The 24,042-nt window shown below is 38.6% G+C and overlaps 2 protein-coding genes across 2 annotated transcripts; both read left to right on the top strand.

Moving 5' to 3' along the window:
- Positions 1-1,706: 1,706 nt before the first annotated feature.
- Positions 1,707-10,202, top strand: LOC140242997 (cytochrome P450 2D28-like). The gene is made up of 6 exons (XM_072322736.1): positions 1,707-2,055; positions 4,105-4,413; positions 5,237-5,536; positions 6,591-6,776; positions 7,593-7,799; positions 9,915-10,202. The coding sequence occupies exons 1-6, from the start codon at positions 1,707-1,709 to the stop codon at positions 10,091-10,093; spliced, it is 1,530 nt and encodes a 509-aa protein (XP_072178837.1). The 3' UTR covers positions 10,094-10,202.
- Positions 10,203-22,397: 12,195 nt separating this feature from the next.
- Positions 22,398-23,519, top strand: LOC140242996 (histamine N-methyltransferase-like). The gene is made up of 2 exons (XM_072322735.1): positions 22,398-22,569; positions 23,131-23,519. The coding sequence occupies exons 1-2, from the start codon at positions 22,398-22,400 to the stop codon at positions 23,493-23,495; spliced, it is 537 nt and encodes a 178-aa protein (XP_072178836.1). The 3' UTR covers positions 23,496-23,519.
- Positions 23,520-24,042: the final 523 nt, after the last annotated feature.

The following is a 24,042-nucleotide window of genomic DNA, read 5'->3' as shown; positions in this document are numbered from 1 at the left end:
CAAAATTGCACACGCTTATGAATTTCATTTCTTTTATGCATTTTGATAAGTATATTATTAGAGTTCAATCAGTGCAATGACAGATCAAGTAATATTTAATGTAAGGTATTCGTCAACTTGTATCCTGTCTGTATGAAAATCTTTTATTGATTAAACATGAATCGAACATTTTTAAAACACGCATTTGTTTTCTGTTGTAAGTGAACATAGTTCAATTAATACGCATTTTGTATATAGCAGGGCAAAGACTGAAAGAAATCTGTGTTAAAATGAGCCCTTCACATTATTTATTTATTTATTTATTTATTTATTCAGTCTTCTTTAAAAACAGGGTAGTCTTTTCAGAGCCGAAAGGCCTGCTTTTAAAAAGAGCCCTGTTAACATAAATATAACCAATACACATCGAAACAAAAAAAAAAGTAATTACATCAAAACCAAAATATACCAAGTCAAAACACAATAACAACTAAACAGGAAAACAAACAAACAAACAAACGAAACAGAAACCATTAAACTGCTATAAGCTCATAACAGAACGATATGCTACATAACAAGACAGGGTAACCAACCTGCCACATAACAGTTGTGGCTACAGTTAGTGCGCAAAACTGTAAGAATGAATAAACCAGAATTCGCGTCAAATCTGCACTTACAAGTTGATTGATTGTATTTGGGTCTTAAAAGAGATGAGTGTTGTTGCTGTTCGAATGTGGGTTGGGAGTTTGTTATAAATACTGGGTGCTATGAAAGAAAAGGATCGCTTTTTAAATTCGGTGTTGGGCTTTGGAATGAACAGTGGATTTAGAGTAGAATGACGGGTGACATAATATATAGGACGTTTTGTGGCAAGATCATTCAGGTAATACGGTGCTAAGTCATTAAGTATCTTGAAAACAGAAATAAAATACATTATCAGGTTTAAAAATTTTCAATTCTATGAAAGTAGACACAGACGAGGAACCCTTTCTATGTCAGTCTCCAAACAGTGTTCCGATTGCGATCAACAATTCTTGTTTATCTACTTTTAGTTACCTTGTTAAATGTGAAGACTGTTAACCAGTGTATCCTTTTGCACATGCATGTGGGTATTTATCCTCTTTCATCTCCTTTTGAAAAAAAAAAAATGAGATGGCAACTTTCCAAAAGAGACCGTAAAAAGTCACGCTCTAGATATGACAGGATGATAATCACCGATTACCTTAGAAACATTGCCTTCGATGCTATACATAAAGAGACAAAAATGGTGTGCCTATTTTATACCCCACAGTGATTGGTAGCGAAAAGATGCACGGCGACAGGGGACAGCATCATGGATTGATGATAATAGCCATGCTTGCTTAACCTTACTTTATCAGGATCAAGAACCGTTTATAGTCCAACCCTTATCGCCGCCAATCTCAGCCACACGAAATGTTGGCCCGTAAATAGATTGAGGTTGACAAAAGAAGACTGTTGACCATCCTTTGCCACTAGAAATTCTCCATACACCAGTGATGACAAAAACCGTAAGCCTCGGATTTCCTATTGCATAACACAACGGCCGTGTTAAGAAACGCCATCATACCTTCCTCGCAGTTTCTGGAGCAACCAAACCCACGCTCTGCCGACACGATAAAGTTTGAACATTTTGCTCTCAGTCACTTCTTGATCGACTGTTAACTGCGACAGTTTTGGATTTTTTGCGACAGGTTTCTGGACGTGGAAACATGATTTCCGATAAAGACTCGTATACAGTTTTTCTGATCTTCGCTGCGATTATCATCGCCGTGATATGGTACGTCCATCAGGCGAGCTGGTGGCGGTATCGCCTACCACCCGGACCGCTGGGTGTTCCAGTTCTCGGGATGCTGCCCTATCTCGATCCCAAGAATCCAGCGAAGAGTATCGAGGTGATGTCGAAGCGATACGGAAAGGTGTTCAGCGGGAACCTGGGCAACCACAGGGCCGTCTTCCTCAACGACTATGAGACGATGAAGGAGGCGTTCTCGAGGAGCGATGACAGCCTAAGCGATCGACCACGGATCTCCGTCTTCGAACTCTACAGCAGCGGGAACGGTAAACATCAGTCGGGATTAGATTACAGTGCACTCCGGTATAACGAACACGGTTACAACGAAATTCCAGTTACAACGAAGTAAAAATTCGGACCCAAACATTATAAGCTCTATATTTTCTATTGTTTATTTGTTCGGTTGTAACGAAATTTCGATATAACGAAAGAAAACTGCCGGTCCCGAGGATTTCGTTATAGCGGGAGTCCACTGTATTGTGAATGGGCTTAGGTGCCCTATAACAGCTGCGTAGTGAGATTTACGTTGTTTCGTAGAACAGGAGCGGGATTTGTGAAGCGGAAAGGAAAAATAGGAAACAAACCAAAAGCGGGAACGGAAGCCGCAAGGTTTACGGAGGAGGAGAAAAATAGGGTCTCACGTTGAGCTCCTTGTAGCACGATATTGACAGACAGTTTGATTCTTGGACCAGTAGCTAGAAAATCATCATTGGGAAGAACGGGAACTTGAAGACAACATAGGTTAAAGACGCCAAGTGAATGATTAAAGAAGACCAAACAATGTCTAAATTGTGTGAAAAGAGTCTGCAGGTACTTGTGAACTTACGACGTATAGCAACATTCATAAAGGAAAATAATATCTACACGACCCATCAACGTCTTCCACTGTATTAAGCGACGTCAGCAGAAATGGGGGTGAAGATGAGAAATTGGTTAAGATCTTGATATTTAGCCTGAGACATGCCTAAAGAAAATTGTCAGTTTCCTAATAACCCAACGCTGACAATGGATTACGGCCTACGTTGCCCTGCTTGTCAAATTCAGATGGTGACGTTTGTGACAGTCGTCATCATTGTTGTTGGTATCGTTGAATCATTCTCATTTTATTATGACTTTGATCGATGAAAACAGCAAACGCACATGCGATTATCGCAGTTTGTTTTTGCACACATGTAGACTACATGGGGACGTGGGGATAGGATGGGCGATATGTTTAAAAATTACAGATTTCGTTTGATCAATAGTAAATTAATCATGATGTATGAGTCTTATATTATTCTTTACTGAACGGGTCTTTGTGTAATGTTTTCCTTGCTTGTATTCATCTTGTGCGATCAGTTAGTATCAATGGTTTTGATCAAGAAGAAATCACCTATTAGAGTCTTGTGTAAACGGGGTTGCAAGGCTTTTAATTCTTTCTTTGTATGCTTTCTTTGTATGAATATGCATAATTTCTTTCTTATTCACATGTATACGAGTTTATATCACTGTCAAGTAGCATCACTGAGGGGAATACTAGCTGTTACCAGTTCATTTGTGTGCGTGAGTGCGTGTGTGTAGGTGTGTGTGTGTGTGTGTGTTTGTGTGTGTATTTGTTTCTTTGTGAATATGATTTTGATATGACTGAATGAAATTCGAATGAAAAATAAAACAATGATTATTTGTATTTTCCACTTTCAGTATGATGCGACTTGTTATTATCCATAATGATAGTGACGATTATTGATAGTAAAATAACAACGGCACTTCTGTCAGAAGCACCGCAGTAGCAGAATTAGATGCATAAGTACAGTAGAAAGAAAATTATCGCTGAGTTCTCTGCTACAATAATGTTTACCAATAGCAGTAATGCTTATAGCAGTGGAGCAATTTTAGCCATTTTACTTTTATAATCATTGCAGAGGGCAAGTCAAACCAGGGGTGGGACTGGAAGCGAAAGAGGAAACAGTGATAATTTTAGTGGGGAAGCAGTCGCGTCTGACTATGGGAGTGTGTGGAATTATTGTGAACTGAAACTTCATCAAATTCTTGAGAGCCACAAGCCAGAAACGAAGCTGGAAGCCACCCCCCCCCAAAACAACAACAACAACAACAACAACAAAAAAACAACAACAACAACAACAACAAACACAACAACAACAACAAACAAACAAACAAACAAAAAAACAACAACAACAACAAACAAACAATAATGCTTAAGTTTCCTTGCAAACTATTCATAGGTTTCTTTTATCATCTTTCCTTTTCTTTTTCTTTTTTCGAAGTTTTTTGCTTTTTAATAAAGTTCTTCTCCATTGCCGCCTGTCTATCCAAAGGTGTTGCGTGTTGCTATATTGACAACCACTGGAAAGCGCAACGGCGGTTTGCCCTACGTGCCCTTCGGAACTGCGGTATGGGACGCCACGACGGGTTCCTATACAACGAGATTGTGAGAGAGGCCGGCACAATGTTGGACCGATGGACGACGAAGAGGGAGCCCTTCGATCCTACCGTCGACATCACAATGATGGTCTGTAACGTCATCTGCAAAATAGTGTTCGGAAGGCGATTTGCGTACGAAGACGAGGAGTTCAGGGAATTCGTCCATATGATTGACAGAATCTTCCAGCTGAGCGATGTGGCAGGTAAAAACAAAAACAAAAACAGGAAAAGTATCCACCCATAATCTATCTAGGTTAAGTGCACATGCAAGAAACCAAACGCCCTGCGTATCATACTATATAATATGAAGTATGACACGCAGGGCGTTTTTGATTACAGTATTGCTAGTATATGGTCCAAAACCGATTGATAAGGGTCATAGGTTTTATAAGTACCACAAAATAACAAACAAACACACACAGCTACGCGCAAAACACTTACATTCGTCTGAAGAGATTGCTGAGGAGAAAAACCCAGATTTGAGGCTAATCAGCGAATAAAAATGATTTATTGCAAGGTAACGAATTGCACCAAAACCACACACACCAATGAAAATAAAAATTCTTCTTATTTTCCAACATTATTTTGTATTAAAAAAGCTGATTTGCATGACAACGTGCATATAATATGGTGAGTAAAGAATATCACTCTATTGAACAAAACACTGGCAGTCTTGTAGCGTGTTCGATAAATCACGTAGGATTCAGTCAATTTATCAAATTTAAAAATCGGAAATTCTAGCTGTAGAAAACTTACTAAAATCAGGAAGAAACATGGCCTACCAGTACAATTTCAAAACTATACCCTTCAAAATCTAAAACAAATCTGTTTATTCCCCTTGATCTGCAAACAATGTTGAATGATAATATACCGTATGACGGTATATCCTCGTTTGTTTCTTAACCCGATAACATTTGATACAAACAACCAAGGTTTTCTACATGTAGAAACTTGTCCATCATGTTGCTGATTGTAATCTGCTTTTCGCATAATACCTTTTCATTTTTTCTCTATTTCTTTGTATAGGCGTAGTCAACTACCTGGACTTCATGAAATATGTTCCTTTCAGTGGGTACAGCGAGCTGGGGGAGGCCTCCCAACGCCTAGAGAGCGGGCTCTTTACTAAGGAGTGCGCCAAGCACAGGACTACGTTCGACGTCGACCGAGAACCACGCGACCTCATCGACGCCTACCTACTGGAGATGGAGAAGAGAAAAGAAGCGATGGCGAGAGGGAGCGACGAGGGACTATCGATGGGTGGATTCACCGACGAACAACTGATCCATTTCATGGCCGACATATTTGCAGCAGGAACAGACACCACTGGTAAAAAAACAAAAACAAAAACAAAAACAAAAAACAAAACAAAACAAAACAAAAACCAACAGCAAACGTTATGTGTTCGTCCCGCCAATATAAAGTTACCCTCGTAGAGGATGTATTGGGATTACAGAAGAAAAAAAATGTTAATGAAGGGCACGCCTTCTACTTGAAATAACACAGTGTAAAAAATGGTGATAGATTGGAATATATTGAACAGTGTGAACCACAGAGCGTGATCACATGTGAACACACTGTGTATAACAGAAGGTCCAGCGTTCGACACAGTGTATTCACAGGGTCAAATTATTAGTGAACGCACCGCGAACACACCGTGAGACGCTATGTTTATTCTGGCAGGATTGACCACTCTCAGCGTTATAAGCAAAGAAAGAAACCATATCAAAATGATTTCGAGATAACAGTTACTGGCAAAAGGAGATTAAAAACGGTTCCGGCACTTTACAATGACACACAAAAAGACAACTACTCTATAAAAGCAAATAGATGAATAAAAGATAAAAACAACAAAAGTGTATACAGTCTTTCTTTACAGCTCAAGATATAGTCTTTCTCTTGTTTATCTGGAGATTAAAAAAACTGGTGCTGTCAAGGCTGTTTGTTATCATGATCGATGACTTGCCGTTTACTTTAAAGTGCCACAGCATTCAAGAGATGATTGTGTGTAATCCTTGCAACAGAAACTTCCCTTTTGTACGTCGTAAGCAACCCAGAGGAGACCTCAATAATTCAAAGAAATCAAAACTTGAGAAACATATCATTTGTAATATACAGTTCTTGACTATCGCCATGACAGAAGACGAAAGAATTGACAATGAAGTAGGGCGAAGATACCAACAATTCCACAGTACTGATGCTGCCCCGTTCCCACAGAGTGCACTCAACCCGTTGAGGACGAGTCCCGAGTGTACTCGGGTAGGTGTCTATGGGAAATGCGTGTTGTAGCAAAACCAGTCCGTCCTCAATGGGTTAAGACCACATACAGCTTATACTACCCCCTGTTTGACAGAAAGCAATTCCACTATTTCTTTCGCTGCAGCCACTACAATAAGATGGACACTCCTTCACTGCGCGAAGTTTAGAGAGGTTCAGCGAAAAGTGCAAGAGGAGCTGGATCACGTTGTTGGGCGTGGTCGCATGCCAACCATGCTCGACAGACCCAACTTGCCCTACACTCAAGCTCTTCTTGCGGAGAGTCTTCGGCACCCGTGCCCGGGGCCCTTTGGTTTGTATACACTATTACCGTCTTGTTAATAAGAGTTAAGGCTCTGCACCTGTGTACAAGATCGACCAGTTGTTAACCCCATACTCCTTCTCAACACAAGTGTAAAAAATGGGTACATGTCAAAGCTGGGAGTGTAGAGATGGTAGGGCCCTCTTGGAGAAACAGTGTGTATATTACTCTGAAAAAAGCTGCTCTGTGTTAATCAGACCATGTGCCCTCATAATTATCATTATCATGAGAATGTCCCTGTTTTTTTTTTTCAATACTTCAATTGATGACCGGTTCCATCGCCGCCCATGAAAACCATATTCACCAATACGAAGGGTGGGAAAATCAAGTACAAGGTTATCTTTCCAAGCTATTATTTCAGGGCGATGCTTAATGAAATGTGTCACGTGTGACGCCAAACATTACGATTTTATATTTGTTTTCCCTTTCCATTTCCGAAAAGAGATGAGTAAGTTTATTTTATTAATCTGTCACAAAGTTGTTGAACATTAATGTCGTGCTCACCGTGACATCTGGGGGTGTTTCATCAACGCTTGTCGGCGCCGACAATTGTCGGCGCTGACCAATTTCAGCGAAATCCTTGGTTTTGATTGGCTGAGATGCTCTGGTCACTGACTGTTACTATGGTGATTCAAGTTGTCAGCGCCGACAAACGTTGATGAAACACCCCCCCCCCCCCTGGCCTCATGGATACATTATGCCTTTTCTTGACAGGATGTTCTCAGGCGGCTTCGGTAACAAGTTGTGTTACGGGAATGCTAACATTTAAGTTGACGGTTTCAGCGTCTTGACTTTGTTTTCTTGCAGGAGTGCCCCATGGGGCCAAAGAAGACACCAAAATCCTTGGATTCGACGTCCCCAAGGGAACGGTTGTCATCGGAAACCTGTACGCGGTTCTCCACGACCCCGAAATATTTACTGACCCGGAAGTGTTCAACCCGGATCGATTTCTGAACCAAAATGGCGAACTCATTGCTCCTTTGGTGGAAAAAGCTAACATACAATTTGGGATAGGTAAGTGCCATCTAGATCTGATGTCACCATTGAGCTTTCATTTTGTAATTCTGCTGGAACCACCTCTGTATATTGTCAATGGGCTTCTTCTCTAAAGTAGACCCTATTTGACCCAGGTGGCATTTGATCAATCAATCTGGATCAAAGATGTCAATTCAATTCAATTCAGTTCGTTTATTTCCATTTCAAATCACAGAAGACAACATAAAGCATCCTGTGCTACAGGATGAAACATACAAACAATCATATATATAAAAACCTCAACAACGACATCAAATCACAGTCATAAATTGTTTCAGATTACAACAGGTAAAAGGTAAATGGAAAATGGTGTACACATAAAAGCCAGTAAGGCCTCTAGGCGCGCGTACACCGTTGTCAAAAATTATGTAAAATTGAAATCTAAGTTATTTTCAGAGACCATGAATCAGTTTTATACAAAAGGTATACAGAACATTAACATAAACATAAGAAACAAAAAACAAAACAAAAACAAACATGAAAAAAATGGTCAATTACATCGATGTAGCTTCAATAAAAAGATAAAAGACAAAAGATGTATTAACATACATGACGTTACTCGTACCAGAGTTGATTATATTTTGATTATATTTATTTGATGATGATTTTTTGAAAATAAAGTATTTAAAATTAAAGATTTGTATTTGTTTAATTTAGGACAATTTATGTATAATTATAATAAAAATAATCTTCCATATATATTTGAATCAATGTTTTCAAAAAATCAATCTGTTTATAATTATCCTACAAGGCAATTGAACGAATTTCATTTACCATTTCTTAGGACCTTGCTGGCTCAGCAAACCTTCATCTACGAGGGGCCTAAGTATTGGAACTCACTTCCCTACGACATAATAACAACACAAACTTTGAATTCTTTTAAAAACAAATTAAAATTTTTTCTGTTGAAATCTTATGATATACAACCAAATTAGGTTCGGTTTCATTCTCTCAATCAAGTCGTTTGTTTGTTTGTTTGTTTGTTTTTACAAGTATTAAGTTATCACACAGAAATCATCTTTTAAGGAAAACAATCTGTCTAACATAAGTTTACCTCAGATATTTCTTTTATTGTACCAGTAACAGTGAGTCTATTCTCTTTCTCTCTTTTTATATCCGTTCCTATGCATGCATACCGGCATATGCACCCAATCAATCGTAATTTCAAACCAGGGAACGTTGTATTGTTTTGTTATTGCATTTTCACAATGAAGTACAGTATGCTTGTGTCCACGATGGCGCGTGTTGTACCATAGTCTCATTTCCCCCCCCCCTTTTTTTTTCTTCTTCTTTTTTCCCCCCTTCCCAAGTTAATTTCATGTCAGTTGACATTGGTTTCTTTGACTTTGTGTACGTATTTTTAGAGGGTCCCATACCCTACAAGCTTTGCTTTTTAAGTGGGACCCTCCATTTCCATTCTAATCTTTGTATTAGGTATATACCTTAGAAACGAAATTCTGTTGTTACTCGTGACCACTTGTACGTTTTCTTTGAAATTGTTATAAATTTGTTCTGTAAATGTATTGTATATATTTTTTCTGTATATTCAATGGAAATGGAAATAAAATTGAATTGAATTGAATTGAATTATAATCGAGAAGTGTTAAAAGATAATATTCTTGTACCCCCCCCCCCCTTTTTTCAGCTATATTTCCTACTTCGAGCTTATTACAATTTTTTTAAGGTGTACAGAGTTTAATAAACATCCGATATAAGGCAGATACGCTTCAATATTCAAATTAAAGAAGATTCGACATCTGTATCTAAATCTCTCGAATTTCTCCTTCAAGAACAAGCAGATTGAAATTGAACATTATGAATTGACATTAATTTGTATTTTTTTTTTTTTTGGTAAAAGTACATTGTATGTCGTTCCTGATCTCCTCTCGCCAAGCTTTTACACTAAACATCACTCACTCTCCATTCTTTTGTCTCCGACATACAACTCCTCCTTCCAATTGCTGTTACTCTTCATTGCTTTCTCTCATCCAAAAATCTCTTCTCGCCCCTCCTGTTTCCCCGAACATCGTATCTTCTCTCTCTTTGACCGGATTCTGGACCACCAAACTCTATCCATCCTCGATCTTATTTCAGGAAGGAGAGCATGCATTGGCGAGAAGCTCGCCCATACAGAACGCTTCATGTTCGTCACGCACATCCTGCACCGCTTCACTGTGGAGGCCCCCAACGGTCCCGATTCCCTCAGCATCGAATCCTGTGGCGGTCTCGCCCGGAACGCGGCACCATACAAAGTGATATTGAAAGTGCGGTAATAAAAAGGATAAAGAACTATAGCAACAGACGAACATTGAGAACGATCTACAAGTCTAGGAAGAAAACTGGTATGCACTGACCTTTATGCGATTGTGGCTTTACAGACAAGATGGACGACATGGAAAGGATTTGTATCGATATCATGGTCATGATATCGTTTTCGCGTTCATCATAATTACTCATATCATAACAATGTTATAACGTTTGCATCATTTATTGTCGATAGCATATATTGCCACTATTGATTTAGTAGTCACATAGTTGGCATCATGATTATGAATTTTAACACTGGTCAGTCACAATGATCGGCATGCTCTATTCAGTAATTATCATTTCCAGAGTCTGACAATTTTTGACAGTCAGCTGACAGTGTTAGCGAGCAATAAAACACTTTTAAAACCACAAACTCGTTGATAGTTCATGTTTATATGTTTTTATGATCTGTTTGAAAGGAGAAGATAGGGAGGTAAGTGTGTTTACATTACGAATTCCCACGTTCTTGTCAGATGTACATTCTTGAAACTGCTGGATATGGAAACATTTGTAATCATTTTGTACACTTTCGACTTTGCTATTGTGATAACTATCAGGCATTATTTCTTCAAACTGCAACCACTCTCCAGCAAGTTACCTTAGATCTATTACATGGCGCACCGGCTTCCATATTCAATGGCTTAAAGGGATGGTATACTTTTGGTTGAGACCTGGCTTCAGGTTTTTAACTTTTTTTGAGAGCGAGATAATGAGAAACTTCTTATAAAATATGTAATAGCATGTAATTCCAAGAGGAATTCAACGTTTTTTGGGGGGATAAAAAATAGTTTTGAAATGGCTGAGATATCCAAAACAAAGCAATCCTAATGAAGGATGGGACCTAACTTTTATTAGGATCGCTTTGTTTTACCTTGTTTTTGGATACGTCAACCATTTCGAAACCAATTTTCATCAAATGTTGAATTCCTCCTCAGAATGGTATACTCTGTAACATTGCATGAGGGGTTTCTCTGTATCTCGCAAAAAAAAATTAAAAACTCTATCCTCATCTCCACCAATACCATAATCATCCCTTCAATAATACTTTGCTCGGGTAATCAAGAATCAAAATATAGTGACAATTTGTTGACAAGTGACAAGTGTTCTTGAAGTTGTTATTGTTATTGTTATTGAAGTGTATTCAACACCAAAGTCAGCGATATGCAGTGTGCTGCCCCTGCTGGCTATAACTTTCAGAAGGTTCAGAAGGTTCAGAAGGTTTTACTGTACACACAGATTGACATTGGATGCAGTAAAATGCACTACGAATCGTTTCATTCTAATTTCCATTTTATGGTTTTGTAACTTTTCACGAACACAAGTTTTACAAATTAAATACATATTCAAGACATGAAAGTATAAGGGTTCATCATAATACTGTACGATATAACTTTACATAGGCTTGCAAAATCGATGAGCAATAGAAATTGTATTCTCAAGTGTTTTTCTCACATACTTGATGGGGTTTATCACACAGAGTTAGACACTAAAAAGGTAGAGCCTGAAAGCGTAGCGACCCTGAAAGGCATTTACAGTCTGTGTTTAATTGAAAAAACAACAACAAACATATATAAGAATTTCTGGATTGATTTGAACTAAAATAACAAATTGCAAAATTCTGCTTAAAGCATAGTACACTGGTACAGTCATTCTCTCTCTGATGAATGCTTTAAAAATCTGGTTTAGATGTGAATCATGTAATCATAATTCTACTCGACAACCATGGAACTTGAGATCATGTTCTTAATTTACAGTTCCGTGTTTTGTACTGTATTATGAAGAGACTGATTGCACGATGGGTTAAGCACCATTTTCAAAACTAAAGTAAGTCCGTCATCTAATACATATTGATGTAGAGTACAGCAAAACCTTTCCAGTAATACCTCACTTGTTACATAATAAAGAATATTCTTAAATTCATGATAACAATTCCCACATCTTCTTATTAAGTACTATGTTTCTTATCAGCTTTCATTGAAATTATCTCAAATTAACACAAATGGAGTTAACTTTTTTTTTTTTTTTGCGATCAAACTCTTCAAAATGTATTCAAACGTTGGAAAAAAGAATCCTGACAACCTGAATTCCTTTGTCAGCTTGACGACCAGGAAGCTGGGGGGGGGGGGGGGAAACTGCAGCCCCCCCCCCCCCCCCCCCACACACACACACACAAATACACATATTTTTTTAGGGGAGGATCTGTTTAAAAAATCGTTTAAAAACTTTTAAAAAAAATGCTCCTATATAGGTGCATTTCCACATCCATGTTACAGTCCAATTTCGATCAAAACAATTAAAAACACGTAATATAAAATGGCACAGTTGCAAGAGATATTCAGTTGAAACGATACCTTTTTCTTTCTTTTTTTGAGAGCCGTTATCATCATCCTTGTTCAATATTGGTATTGTAATGGATAACGATGGAAAAATATTGACCACTCCACGACTTTACTGTAAAAACTTTACTGCTTGTGGGTTAAAGTTCAAACGAAATGCAGACACGCATCACTGATTTTAAAGTATAAATCTATACTATACTATAGTATAAATACCAGGTATTGTAAACACGATTTTGCAAATTCATAGTCCTGGATACTTAAAGATATATCTCTCATTAGTTGTATATACATACAGGACGTATATTTTTGTTCAAAACAAATCACCAAGTTACAAAATACGTACTACTCAGGTGATAGAGATCTGACAGTTATTATTGGTAGCATTTGTGCATATCATTTTTTTTTATTTTGTATGGGACGCAGCGGCCATTCCTCCTCTAAGTGCTGTTTGCAGGAACCACTAAAAATGCATTATTGTATCTCTGAAATAAATGGCAAAACTTCTGCATGTATATCTCAAAGAAAGAGACAGAGCGAGAGAAAGCCTTGAAGCATGTGACTAGTAATACACACACACACACACATACACACACACATACACACACACACACACACACACACACACACATACATACATACATCAACTTATGTATCAGATAGAAGAGAGAGATAGCCAGAGAAAGAGAGAGAGTATACAGTAATTATGTCATGTATGTGTTTGAGAGGGAGGGAGAGAGTAAATAGGGAGAGAGATAATTAGCCGGGCTCACACTAGCTGTCATTATACACTGTATCTATGCTCTTGCATACTGTCACTACCTAGATTAATGTGCAGGAGAAGGGTGTGGGGGATGAGTAGGTGATTATTATAAACGGGTTAGAACTTTGATGATAATTGTGAGGGTTCCTGCACAAATGAGTTTTCTGCGTAAGATGACACAAATACTGTTCATTTCAGAATTTCATACGCACAACAAGAGATTATAAGATAGATGTTAAACATTTTGCTGGAGAGAACCCCAGGGTATACTGAGAGAAGAATTTGGGAACAAGTTTTCATAAATGTTATTGATCTTACTGTTTTGCTGTGGTCACGTGCAAAATGGTAACACTGACGTCACATGGGGGCCTTGTTTCTCTTCCATGCTGTTTTGTAAATGTTGGCCCAAATCCAGAGGTTATGATAACAAACATAATAATTTTTATAATTTATAATCATTATTTACATTGTACTGGTCGCAATATGAACCTTGTCACCTGTGTGTGTGTGTGTGTGTGAGTGTGTGTGTGTGTGTTGTTTCTCCCAAGTTGCCATTGGATTTAGGGCACGCAGAAAAATTGTGCAAACACGCGTCAATGAAAGATTAAAAAAAATCTTACAATCTATTCGAAAGACATTGGCTAAAAAAAATGCGCGCCTTTGATTGAGAACTGTACTGCAATGTCACAAGTGCATAGCGATGATAAGAAAATACGTATAACTTCCCACAATCATTTAAATTTATGAATTATGTTTCAGAATCACTTTAACTATGCTAATGTCGTGATCACTCCACGCACACCATGACGCAGACATGGAAAAAGAAAAACAAGTTTTATACTATCGTTGTCTGCCGTGTCAGTATTACATGGTGGTCAATCTCGTTAGCTCACACTGCCATAAAAGTGCAATTATGAAGGACGCTTTGTGCAGTGTTCATAGTAACAGAATGACTATTACGCTGTATTGTCGGTTAAGCTATGCAGCGTTTAGTAATCCTTATGACATAGGCCCTACGTGTTTGGGGAAAAGTTATCAGAAAATATAAATGGATGTAATTATAATAATAATAATAATAATAATAATAATAATAATAATAATAATAATAATAATAATAATAATGATAATAATAATAATAATAATGATAATAATAACAATGATAATAATAATAATAATAATAATAATAATAATAATAATAATAATAATAATAATGATAATAATAATAAAAATAATAATAAAAAATGATGATAATAACGAAAATAACAAAATATCCTCAAATGTTTTCTTTCTTTTTCTTTTCCTTTTTTTTTTTGGGGGGGGGGAGGGTACTGTTAACATTTTTGAAGAGCCATAAAGGGAAGGGGGCTGCAGCCGCCCATGACCCCATTCTGTTTTCGCGACCAGTGGTTGTATGTATGTATGTGTATTACACACTCCTATATTTACCTAGATAAGTACTACTCTCCATTAGATCAAATAAAAGCGGAAGAAGGTAAAACTCTTGTGATAATTTGAAGTAAAACGTAATTTCTGCACTATCGGTCAACACGACCACACAAATAGTGATAAGGAGAACACAATAACTCTTTGAGATGCACTCGAAAGGTTCGCTTGACTGCCACATATATGAGAGTATTCCAGAACAAGTGTGACATTGAGAGAAGAACAGGAATTCTGAGCAAGCAGATGCCGTGTCCGGTCAGGTCTATCTTATCGACGCCGCCCCTGTGACCGAGGACGACATCCAACACGGCTTCCGGTAAGGCAGCAAAGATGAACCCGACCGTCGTTGCCGCCACGAAGCGGAAGGCCTTCCTCCTGGAAGCTTTCGCTTGGGCGCGAACTTTTTCCAGCCGAGATGTTTCAGGAATTCCCGCCTCTTCTCTCGTCGGGCACTGCTGCTTTGCAATGACCAATTGCATGCGTTTTCTTTTCTCGATGTGTCTGCGAGTAACGAGGAGGATTTGGACGTTGAGTGCTACGATGATAACGACTTCAACCATCACCAAAGAAGATCGGACAATGACAAGCAACGCAACCGAATGTATAACGTGACAGAGACCAAGAATAGGATGGAATCTTATTGGGCTATATACTTCCTGCCTTATAAGAAGCAGGCAAGCGTTGGAAAAGAGTGGTATGATGGTCATTGCGATGAGAAAGCCGACTCCTCTGCGTTTCGTCATCAACAGGCGATACCGCAACGGTCTGCAGACTGCCACAAAGCGGTCGATGTTGATCATGAGAAGGTACGAAGCCGAAAGAGTGGGAAGGACGCTCAGAATGAACCCGGTGCTCACGCAGACGACACGCTGCTCTAACTTTGGAGATTTGACATCAGAGGACAATACGATCTGAAAGAACAGAAAGAGTGACGCGGCGAGATCCGACACGGACAGAGCCACGAAGAATAGTTTACTTACGAAGGAAACATCGTCCAGTTTCGGGAGAATGATGCAGTTCAAAGAATTGAATATCACGCCAGCGACTGCGCATGATCCCAGATAAATGCCAAACCCATGATTGTGTCGTTCGCCGAGATTGAACCAGTCAAAAGTGTCGTTCATGGGTGAAAACGAAGACACATCTTGCAAGCTCTCCGTCACAGAGTCATTCATGGTGAAAACGGACATGGTGTGAGACATTGCTGAGAATATCCTGACTGCTGGATGGATTCCCTTCGGCCGTCTAACCTCTGAAGAAGCAAAGTCTCCAAGCACATGAAACTTTCGCTTTATATCATCGTCAATAATTGTGCCCACGTCATTGCTACAATGTAAACATGCCCAACTGCTGCAAACCTTCTTCCACTAATCATTTTCGGGAGCTTAACGACACCATTGTAAAGACTGCAGTTAATAATAATTATAATCCAGCAAGACACAAAATATGTCAATTGCGTATCGGAGACACCAGTATAAGCATACAGTAGCAGGGGGCTCTTTGCGTCACAAATTCTACGTAAATGGCATACACGGAACGATGGACATAGGATTTGTGACAGCTAATAAGCATGGTCAAACAAGTAGTAATTAAAATGCAATTAATTGAAAATGCGGGTTGCAAGAGTGGGGATGGGACGTGGCTGTAGACACAATTAATGCTACGAGAGAGTATTTTCGAGGAACATCAGTATACGACACGTTGTGTACTTAACACAGTGTTCATAATGCGCAACACCACACGAGATTCCCTCGTGGTGATGATGATGATGATGATGATGATAATAATAATAATAATAACAACAACAACAATAATGATACTACTACTACTACTACTACTACTAATAATAATAATAATTGAAAATAATGATGATAATAATGATAATAATAATGATAATAATAATAATAATAATAATAATAATAATAATAATAATAATAATAAATGTAAATATAAATACATACTTGTAGCCTATGTATGATACAGTTGTACATGTATATTATGCAAATTATAGTAAGTAATGTCACTGCCGTGACTACCCTGACTGCCTCATAACATTTGTTCTTCACAGCCGCAAAATCATTTTGATTGACGATTTTGTGTTATGCACCCAATTTTTTTTAAACTGTTATCTCATTTTAACTCCTCATTGATTGGGTAGAAAGAACATAGATGAATTACTACACTGCAAAAAGTCCGGTGTTAAATAGTGAACACCGAGCTGGTGTTAAATTTTCGGTGCTCATTTATGGTGTTAAATTAACACCTCCGGGTGTCATTTCCAAATTTTAAACTGTTTTTTGAAGAGTTTCTTAGTAACTGCACTTCTTGTTGATTTTTAATTTAAACAAGACGATCAAGAATTTTACATTAAAATACTAGATTTTTGAAAAAATGTGAAAATAAATTTACACCAAAGTAACACCAGCTGGTGTGGTCTCTTATTGAAGCTGGACGGGTGTTAAACCACTGATATTAACACCAACAAATATCAAATCAACACCATGTGGTGTCATTTTTGAATTAACACCAGTACAGTGTCAAAATAACACCAGGTACAGTGTCAAATTAACACCACGAAGTGTCAGGTGAACACTTTTCAACACCATCACAGTGCATTTTCAACACCTGTGGGTGTGGTCCTTTATTGAAGTTTGATCGGTGTTAGATTTAACACCCGTGGTGTTAAATCTAACACCGATATTTTTACAGTGTAGCATGTCTTACACAACCATATAAGAGAGAGTAAAGATTTGTGTGCAAGCCATCACGCCATAGTCTATGTTTGGCATATGGTTCTTAAAAACTGGGTGGAATATACTTTCATTACTTTTCTTTTGTATTTCTGTGCATTTTCCCATACTGCTTGTTAAATACTTTGATTCAGCTCTTATATGTTTCAAACTCAACCATAATATGGGGAGGCAATTGCACTATCCGTTTGGCAGAAGCCTTGAACAATATCCTATTTCTTAGGAGAAGAAAAAGCACGGTGCCTGCAGACCCGGTTCTCAGTGCACACCTACGAACAGATTACCTCGATGTCTTATCAGATAACTCTACCAATGACCTCATAAATGATTTTTTTTTTTCCCCCTCGGCTCATAAAATATTAACTGGCCTGACCAGAGTTACAGGGTTCAATAATGCTATGCGCAAAATATTATTGTGGCGATCGTTCAAGAACGGGCAGTGGTACAGTGAAGGTAATAATCTAATATATCCAGGACGTGGTCCTATAGAAATGTGACGCTTGCGTATACTTATCTATCCGTTTCTGAATTGTGCAACCTTCCACATTGCTGTCGTGGTTATTACAAGACATGACGAAATCAGTCGAACAGCGATATGCATGCGAAGGGATTCCGCAGTGTGGCCTATACTTGAGTCGCACGTACTGGCTATACAGTATGAACTTGACCTGTGTAGTTTCCCATTGCGAAGAGTGTTATTACACGGAGCCACGTTCTTATGAACAGGGTGTTGTCGCTGAATTGCTGTACAGACATAAGTTTCTGGTCATGGTTGTTTTTATCCTATCCCCAAGGAATCTCAGCTGCATGCTATGACCCGAACAGTTTACTCCGAGAGATATTTCATGAAGGTTAGGGGCAATGCATTGTATCACCTGTATCACCCTTCTCCCGTGTTAAAGCATTTCATATCCGGGTTAAAGATTGAATGAAATCCCCCCCCCCCCCCCCCAAAAAAAAAAAAAAAAAAAAAAATTACTTGGTCGATATATCGATCGCGCTGGCCAGTATACACTCTATTGAAATTTGAGCAAATGTTTGTCTCGTATGCTTATCACAGACTATTGCGTTGCGATCGTACTGGGCAACGGTCACCTCTCGCGGTATGGAAGCTAAACGTTTACAGTAGGATTCCATGCCGTATTTGCTACAAACCAAACGAGGACGTGTTTGATGGTATACTCCGGGAGTATACTATCTGGGACTGTGGAACATTATGGGACAGTTTGGATACGATATAATAATTATGGGGCAGTTGTTGAATTTATGCCCTCAGTTTCTACCAATCCGAATCGAGGATTCACCAAATGAGGTATAATCATTATTTTCATAAACCACAATAGTGTGTATTGTTGTATGCGGGCGTGTGTGCGCCGTACATTGACCTGCCCGCCTATGTCACGAATTAGTCTTTGACTCACTGAAGACGAAGACTGCTAAAATTTGGCACCTCAAGTCAAATAAGCCAATGCAGACTCTTTAAACACAATCCTCAATTTTACTCGGACGTTTCTGTATATGCTAGGATTGCTAGTCTGGATAGTTTCAATTTCGCAGTCATGGGTGTATGGGTGTGTGCGAGTGTGAGTATCTTTTTTTTGGGGGGGGGGGGGGGAGGAGAGAAGTCCATAGATCTATGAAGACAGTGATACATCAGTGATACCAAAATAAATTCTATATTTAAATTACAAAAGAAAGTTATACGTATTTGTACAGGATCGCATTTTCTGGCTCATACTGATTCTTTATTTCATGAGCTTAAAACATTGAAGGTTTTTGATTTGAATATTATTCAAGTAGCAGTAATTATGTTCAAATATATACATCATCAACTTCCATCATCGTTTGATAACATGTTTAGGTTCAATACTTCTGTCCATTCGTACCCTACTCGTATATGTAGAAATTTCCACCTTTTGAATCCCAAATTATTAGTGACACATAAATCTATAAGATATTCGGGTCCGGATATTTGGAATAATCTCCCGGATAATATAAAGTCTTGTTCAAGTATTTATTCTTTGAAAGCTTCACTTAAACGATATTTGATACAATTATATTCTCCAAACCAATTGAGCTAACAAATATTTATAGTATAGATTGTCATCTTATTGTCAATCTCTATTTTCTTCCTTCAACTGCATCTTGCACTCTCACCTGCAACTGCACTGCACTCACCTGATCACCTTCCTCCAAGAGAGTTATGTCGTTGGATAGTCATTTTATGAGGCCTCCATCCATTTCAAGTTTAATCGCTTATGATGGTGGTCTCCTGCATTCAATTATCTCTGTTGTTTACTGAAAAATACTGTATATTTTATTTCATGTTTCTGTGTATCAACATTGCTCAATGCAATCACCTATGTGAATCTATTTATGTACTGTTATCGATTTATTTCACTGCACTTGTTATTCTTTGTCTTTGTACTTTTTGAAGTTTGCATTCAAATTGCATTTGATTGAATGCAGAAATAAAAGCAAACAAACAAACAAACATCTGTTGTACAAAAAGTATGTGAGAAGGAGAAAATCTGACAAATTTCTAAAAGGGAACACTCAGTGCATGCGCATACACTTTCCAAACTATATAGGGCAATGTATCTTTTACTGCTAATATTTCTTTTTTTTTCAATAAGTTACACCAGGGGGAAAAAAAAATCCACTGAAGTTTGATTATTTTTTCCTTTGCTTGAAATCCCGTTTTTAGCTTTATAAAGTAGCCGGGACTGCGCACGATGGCTGGCAAGACACTACGGAGCATCACGACGAACGGGGATTATTACCAGAAGGCATTCCAGCTCTTCTGCGAGAAGTGTGGAAAGGCCAAGGTGGACCGAGAATGGACGAGGAACGTTTTCCCCTCGGCGGTCGTCGACAAACTTCGGCCGCTTCCGGAGGGGCAGTCGCTACGATCGCTGGGAATCGGCAGTGGGACAGGTTGGTATGGTTCATGCAAACATTGTGTGTAACCAGCTTAAGTAGAGTTAAAATATTTTAAAGATGATTTTGTTGGCTATAGGTCAGTAGTGTCATTAGAAAAAATATCGTTGGAAAGAATATAATTACACTGATGCATCATAGAAAAGACCTTTGAAAGGTTTCAAGTTGCTGACAAAAAACAAAAACAAAAAACAAAAAACATGTCAATTAAGTACACTTTATAACTTTGTCCACTATATCTATAGCGGTAATAAAATCAGATTAACAAATGTACATTGTATAAAACATTATTGGCTCAAAGTATGTTACCATGCATTAAGGCGACAGAGCATTTTCGAAAGCTATAAACCAGACGGCAAAAATAATTCAATGTCAATTATGCCAAATCAAAATATTATTTTCATACATGCGGTGTGAATAGTGTCACCCTAAAGGTATAACTTGCACTCATCAGAGATGTGTAATTGATTCTTTGCTTTTTGTTTGTTTGTTTGTTTGTTTATTTGTTTGTTTGTTTGTTTGTTTGTTTCTTGTATTTTGTGTGCAGGGGACTTCGAGTGTGCGCAGCTTCAGGAGCTCTCGAAGCGCTTCGATCGCCTACATCACACTGTCGTAGAACCGGCACATGCATTCATTCGCCAGTATCAGACGAGCGTTGAAAAGGACAGAGACAGTCTTACAGGTATGATTGATACGTACAGAGCACAATTACTGACTCCAGGAGTGGATACATGTACCTCCTTGTACTGATCAAACATAATGGTACCTTTCCACTTTTGTGTCCTTAAAGGCATCCGGCGTCAAATTCTGGTCTAGTTTGTCCATGATGACTTTTACTACTATGAATAATTATCACGTATGTGATGACATTCAGGATATATTGTATAATTGAAATAGGCATCAATTTATTGCTTTTGTTTCATTTTCCTTCGTCCGCCAAGATCTAATCCTAAAAAAAATCTTTCCTGACTTTTATAATGTCATCAACAGTAAAGCTGGCTGAGATAAGTACAGCGACACGTTATGGTAAAGTAATGCACTTTGTCGTAACCAGGTGCACCAGCTTACAAGGCAAGACAGGTCCATACGTTGCGACGTTTATCTCAACTGACTTTATTGTTAATGACATCACGAAAGGCAAGAAAATTGTTGTTTTCTAGCTCCAAAGCTACATACTGATTGAAAAATCGGCGGTTTATATTTTCATGAGAACATTCTTGAATTGGTGATTGGTAGAGCTATGTACATCTGTAGACAACATGTAGCAGATGTCAGGGGACCTTTGAGTTCAATGCGGTAACTTATCGTGATGAGCATCACCACTTCGAGTGTGCAGAACACCAAATCGTACCATTCATTATGATTTTTACATATTTTGATGTGATGTAAGCAAGTCAATCGATGTTCTTGCTCGTTGTGAAGTTACCTGTTCATATATTTTCGTGAAGTGCTTCCCTCTCTTAATAAGTGAACAAAGGTTTGGGATTATCCTAATAGTGGGAGCTCTGTGGCATAGTGGATAAGACTCCCGACTCCCAGTTGGAGGACCCGAGTTCGATTCCCGCCCAGTGCTTACGTCATTGGACAAGATGTTTAAACCCACCATGTCCCTCTCAATCAAGGTGTATAAATGAGTACCTGTGGAAACGCTAGGGTAGTCATAATGACAGGGCCCCCTCTGGTAGAGCAGTGGGAACACTGAAAAAGGCTACCCTGGATAGGGAAGACTACTAATCATCATGCTGTTTTAGGAAAGTCTATATAAGCGCCAAGAAACGAGTGAATGACGTCATGATGACTACTCTATGCATTATTTCATATTATATCTGTCACTAAAGTATTATTCTAAAAAAAAAAAAAAAACCAAACAAACAAACAAACAAACGAACGGGTATAACCCAAAATCGAAAGTCTTCCTTCATTTCGTGTTTTTTTTTTTTTTTTTGCCTATCTTTTCTTTGGTCATTTCATTACTTTCCTTTTTTTTTTGTACGTGCGTTGGGATGCAGGTGTCGAGTTTGAATGGAGGGAAGAGACTATGCAAAAGTTCACGGAGTCTTTCCGTTTGGCGAACGAAGAGACGTCCACACACCATTTGATCAGCTCGGTCCATTCCATCTACTACGCCGAGTCGCTGCCGAAGACGCTGCGGTGCTTTCACGACGAGCTGCTGGAGAACGGAGGAATACTCATGGTTGCTGTTACCACAGGTTTATTAAAAGCGAACTCTCCACCCAATATTTTTTTTTTGTTCAAAATTTATTCATTTCAGGTTTCATAATTTCTTTCGTTAAGACAGAACATCGTAAAGTGGTCTGGTGCAGAGCGCCAAAGGCAGATGGTTACGGCTTGTCGAGAGCTGCACAACGTAATAATAATGATATCATTCTTAAAACATGTAAAAAGGTGTAGATTTATCCATTTCCTTCTTTAACCGGATCTGTCATAAATCGAAAGGAATGAGGAGAGGGTAACGTGATTAATCGGGAAGAATTTATTGATGCATTACTGAAATGTATGGACGACACGAATTGTATTAATTCGCAAGCTTTTTTCTTTATCAAGTGAAAATAGAGGGCAGTTTGAAAGTAAGACAATTTATCCATTGCAAGTCAGTGCTATGTCGACTCAGCCTCAACCTATTGAATATTGTAGATACATGTACATCTCGAGAATGGAATGTAATGTCATTCTTGTTTGAGATGCGCGCAGTTCCGATTTCATCTCATCGATCCCCTCATTTTTCTTCATGGTCTTCTTACTTGCATCAGGAGAGTCCAGTAACAGTAAGTTTGCCCGGCGGTTCCCCGACCTCTTTGGACAGAGCACCGGTACAAGCGTTTTCGACGGAACCGCAGTGCGAGAGGCTCTCAACTCCCTCAAGTTCCCGTATGCTGTCCATAACCAACCGTCTGCAGCAGACATCAACGTCGTCTTTGACGCTTCTTCCTCGGAAGGCGGCAATCTGCTGGACTTCCTGACCCACACCATTGACTTCCGGGGCACTGCCCCAAAGGCGTTGCTGGACGAGGTCCTGGCGTTTCTCCGTTCTGAGGAGTGTTGTCGGCTGGACGATGGCGGCGCTGTGCTGTTTGAAAATCCCTGGGACACATTCGTGATTCAAAAGAGCCTCTGAACCTATGCATACCTACACATTAAAATCGTGATATTTGTGTTTGTCAATGTGCAAATGGTTGTCTGTTCTTTGAAAGGTGACGTCAAGGACATGTTACAGTGACAGTCGTTTGTTCTGATGTATCACTCCATGTAATGTGTCTTTCGAACAGAACATAACCTTGCTATAGTGTCACATGAGTCTTTGAAAGCTAATCATAGTTCTCAGAAGGGACTATCTTCCACCATTTAGCATTTGCTCGCAATACATTCGGGATGATTGCTCATTTGCTTTGATATGAAAACCAGTAGATTTGTGATATGTGTTTTCCTATGATATACATTACATACCTGTCGTATCATGTATTTTGATTTTTTTTTTTTTGTTGTCATGTAGGATCTGCTGCCAAGCACACCAAAGTGATTATTGATTAGAGTCTTGATTTAAAGGGGCCCTGAAATCCAAATGCATGTTGATTAGTGTTGATTTATGATACCCTCAACATCACTTTTGCGGTAAAACAAATATTTAGAAACATTTCATATATTTTTGACGATTTTTTTCTTCT

The sequence above is a fragment of the Diadema setosum genome, chromosome 19 (assembly GCF_964275005.1).
Source record: "Diadema setosum chromosome 19, eeDiaSeto1, whole genome shotgun sequence".
Taxonomy (NCBI): domain Eukaryota; kingdom Metazoa; phylum Echinodermata; class Echinoidea; order Diadematoida; family Diadematidae; genus Diadema; species Diadema setosum.
Note: the sequence above shows the minus strand (reverse complement) of the source record. Positions and strands in the feature narration are given on the sequence as shown.

What these genes read in the sequence shown, in the direction of transcription:
- LOC140242996 (XM_072322735.1), top strand. Translation starts at nt 22,398, where the DNA reads ATGCAAAAGTTCACGGAGTCTTTCCGTTTGGCGAACGAAGAGACGTCC. An exon ending in CATGGTTGCTGTTACCACAG is followed by an intron (nt 22,570 to 23,130) that starts GTTTATTAAAAG and finishes TACTTGCATCAG; the next exon opens with GAGAGTCCAGTAACAGTAAG.
- LOC140242997 (XM_072322736.1), top strand. Translation starts at nt 1,707, where the DNA reads ATGATTTCCGATAAAGACTCGTATACAGTTTTTCTGATCTTCGCTGCG. An exon ending in ACTCTACAGCAGCGGGAACG is followed by an intron (nt 2,056 to 4,104) that starts GTAAACATCAGT and finishes GTCTATCCAAAG; the next exon opens with GTGTTGCGTGTTGCTATATT. An exon ending in CCCGTGCCCGGGGCCCTTTG is followed by an intron (nt 6,777 to 7,592) that starts GTTTGTATACAC and finishes GTTTTCTTGCAG; the next exon opens with GAGTGCCCCATGGGGCCAAA.